The sequence below is a fragment of the Maylandia zebra genome, linkage group LG9 (genome assembly GCF_041146795.1).
Source record: "Maylandia zebra isolate NMK-2024a linkage group LG9, Mzebra_GT3a, whole genome shotgun sequence".
Classification (NCBI taxonomy): Eukaryota; Metazoa; Chordata; class Actinopteri; order Cichliformes; family Cichlidae; genus Maylandia; species Maylandia zebra.
This window is the reverse complement of record NC_135175.1, coordinates 34,137,618-34,141,129: the sequence shown is the minus strand read 5'-3', so window position 1 is coordinate 34,141,129 and position 3,512 is coordinate 34,137,618. Positions and strand designations below refer to the sequence as shown.

Below are 3,512 nucleotides of genomic sequence, written 5' to 3'. Positions count from 1 at the left end.
CTTTTTTCTATGTTTTACTTTAACATGATTTATCAGCAGCTCCATCACACAAATATTGATTTCAACATGATTTTTTTCACTCAGTTACATAATGTAGGAATGTGTTGATCAAAAATATATTTTGATAAATATTTATATTTTTAACAAAGAATTAAAAATGATTTAATATTAGCAAAAGCACACATAAATAAACTCTTCTTCTGTATCACTTTACCCATGGAAAGACTAGTTATTATTTCCTTTTACCCTCAAACAATGTCCAAAAGGTAAAACAGAAATCCAAAACTGGAAGAACCAGTTTGAACCCACAGCTCTATCACTGTCAAATGCCAGAGGCATGCCAGCTGTAAAGCTATAAAAGCACTGTGTTGAACAGAGGCTTTAACATTCATCTCTCTCACCTGCGCAGTGACAACAGTGAAGTTAAGATGGCTTCATTTCCACTATGTAAGATTTATAGTTAATCTTCATCAAATAAAAGTAGTGAATTGTGTTTGAGGTCCTGTGAAGTGAATTGTGAATTGTGAATTGTGTTTCAGGTCCTGATTTGAGCATTGTGATGATTGGGAAAACTGGTGTGGGTAAGAGCGCTGTTGGAAACACCATCCTGGGAAAAACAAATTTCAGCTCTTGTCCCTTACTGGGGTCAGTGACCGAGGTCTGTGAAAAAGGTGTGGCACAGATGGGTAACAGGTCAGTTAGTGTTGTAGACACACCAGGGATCATGGACGTTGCGAATTCAGATGAGTTCATCAAAAAAGAAATCAAGAAATGTGTTGAAGACTCCTCTCCCGGTCCTCATGTGTTCCTGTTGGTCTTCCAAGTGGGTCGATTCACTAAGGAGGAGAAAAACTCAGTGAAAGCCCTGCAGGAGCTGTTTGGCCCAGAGATAAACCAGCACATGATTGTGCTGTTCACCCGTGGCGGCGATCTTGAAGACATGACCATAGAGGAGTATGTAAATGAAGCTGATCTTGGACTTCAGCACATCATTGAAAGCTGTGGAAACAGGTTCCACGTCTTTGACAACACCAGCAGTGACAGAAAGCAGGTGGAGCAGCTGGTCAAGAAGATTGATGACATGGTGGCAGCAAATGGAGGCATACGCTACACAAACGCCATGTATAGACAGGTGGAGGAAGCACACAGTAAGGGATTGGCCGTGGATGAGTGTAAATTCACTGAGTCGCTGTTTCAGCGTATCAAAATGTTTCGTACTGTTCTTCATGGAGATTAAATTATTGTAATAAATAGTGATGAATCTAGTCTAAACAGGACAGTTTCTGTACCCATTTGTAAGTCTAGTCTGACACAGACTTACAGTGTAGACAGCTGTCTACATTATTTAACTTTATCTTTTGGTATTCAAGAGGAAAGCATTATAAAGTGAAATAATAATCATAGTACGAGCTTTTCTCTACTGCATCTGCTCCAATTTGTAGTGAGTTTGCAACCCTGATGGTTTGGTGTTAAATTTATTTTAAATAGTGTGTTTTATGCATATTTTCAGTCAATGACTTGTTTTTAAATGATGGCATGAAGTTTGAAATGTATTTTCTTTTCTTTGCCATTTTTGTCTGAAAATATTGTGAAAAGCATTTAATTTTGTCAATGATTGTTTATTGTTGCTTCAGTGTAATTCTTTTAAATGTTATATCTCAATAAATAATTTCAATGCATCGCTGTCATCATTTCTTTCTAATTCTAAAACACTGCTTTCTTTTTTTTTCTTTTTTCTTTTTTTTTTGTCCCGTTTGGATCTATAGCCATCAGAATTGTTGTCTTGAGGCCAAGAAAGATGCCAAGCGGATTTATTTTACCAAGTGGATCATCATGGCCTTGCCATATTGGTCCATTTGATTGACCTTTATTATAATTATGAATTTATTTTATTTTCAGTTGCAAACGGGACGGACATAACTGTGGGATAGGACAGGGGGAAAGAATGAAAGAAAGAGGGGGAGAGAAAGAAAGAAAACCAAAGGGGAGAAGAGACGGTGAGAAGGGGGGGAAGAGAGAAAAAAAAAAAAAACAAACAAAAAAAAAAAAAAGGTATGGAGGAGATCAAAACTCCAGACATCCAGAGGCCCCCAGAACACAAGAGACCAAGGAAGACCCACAGAGGGGCAGCTGCGCCACTGTCCCAGTAAGAGCTGAGGAGAGTCCCAGATGAGGGCTCACTCAGCAGCCGCGGAGCAGAAGCCAGGGTGAGTTGCAGTGACGCGCCCGTGAGCTCCGCCGGCAGCCAGCCGTGCCTGAGTGACCGAGCCCCAGGCCGAGAGGTCGGGGGCACCCCACCTCCGAAGTGGCCCGAGCGAGCCCCAGGCTCCAGGCCCCGATAAGCGGCCGCCAAGGAGTGAGCCGGTGTGTACCCGGACGCCCACCCCCAGACACAAAGAACCACCAACGCACCGACACCTGAGGGAGTCCGCCACTGGCGGGGGAAGTGGTGGTGGGTGGAGATAGGCCTCCAAACCTTGGAGGGCCTGAGATGTCCCCAGAGAGGTGGCGTCTGATACCCAACCTGACATATAGACACAGACATACAGGCACACACAGACACAAACATCCATTCCCACCCTCATGCTCTCATATGCACTTACTCCACACTCAACCAACGTGGAGACAGACATAAAGAGACGCTGTACACACTATCACACTCCCCAAGCATACTCTACGAACCGGGTCTAGGTACTCTTGCCCCTGGAGGGGGGAACTGCACCCAGACCCTGGTGTTTCCAGTCTACATAACCATGGCTATCAAAATTGCCCATGTATGTTTTTTTCTTAATGATGCTATTTTATGCATATGTATAAAAATATATGGAAATAAGCTGCCTTCTTCCTGTTTCGTGCAATGTGTTGGTTTTTTTGTGTGTCATATGTCATTTACTCAGTTATTACATTACTTACTAATATCGTCATGTACTGTATGTACAGTGAGTATAGTACTGGGGTTGTATTTATCAGAATGCAGACAAATAATGTTGGTCAGTAAACAGTAAAGCTGTATTTGGTTTCCTTACTTTTTAACTCAGACATGGGCCGAGTATGTGTTCCCAGTTTATTTGATGTATTTTTGAATCCCTTCAGTAGCCATTTTCAGAATAGAGTATTTTCTACAGTTTCCCAATAACTGAGAAATGTGAATGAAATTAAAGTTTTGGAACTAAAAATATGAAAATACCTAAAAGTCAGAGGTTAGGAAAATTAAAAAGATTCCCAACAACATCACACTGCATCTGGATCATAACAAAGTGAGCTCTTCCTTATGACTGCCCTCTACAGCAAGTCCAGGTGTAACTACAGACTTTATGTCAACCAGTCAGTTGCACATTAATAATGGAATAAAGTGAATTAATAAAAATGTTATTTACTATACACTGTTCCAAAAAATAGTAATGTCAAATTATTTTACTGTGTAGTTTACAGTCGTGTACTGTTTTTCTAGAATATCATTACATTTACATAAGTAGACTGATCTGACACGTCAAATGTAAAATAACATAACA

At 40.6% G+C, this 3,512-nt stretch overlaps 1 protein-coding gene across 1 annotated transcript; it reads left to right on the top strand.

Annotated features, from left to right (window-relative positions):
* The first annotated feature begins 380 nt into the window (after positions 1 to 380).
* On the top strand, positions 381 to 1,615 carry LOC101467681 (GTPase IMAP family member 7-like). The gene is made up of 2 exons (XM_076888716.1): positions 381 to 447; positions 540 to 1,615. The coding sequence occupies exons 1-2, from the start codon at positions 429 to 431 to the stop codon at positions 1,235 to 1,237; spliced, it is 717 nt and encodes a 238-aa protein (XP_076744831.1). The 5' UTR covers positions 381 to 428; the 3' UTR covers positions 1,238 to 1,615.
* Positions 1,616 to 3,512: the final 1,897 nt, after the last annotated feature.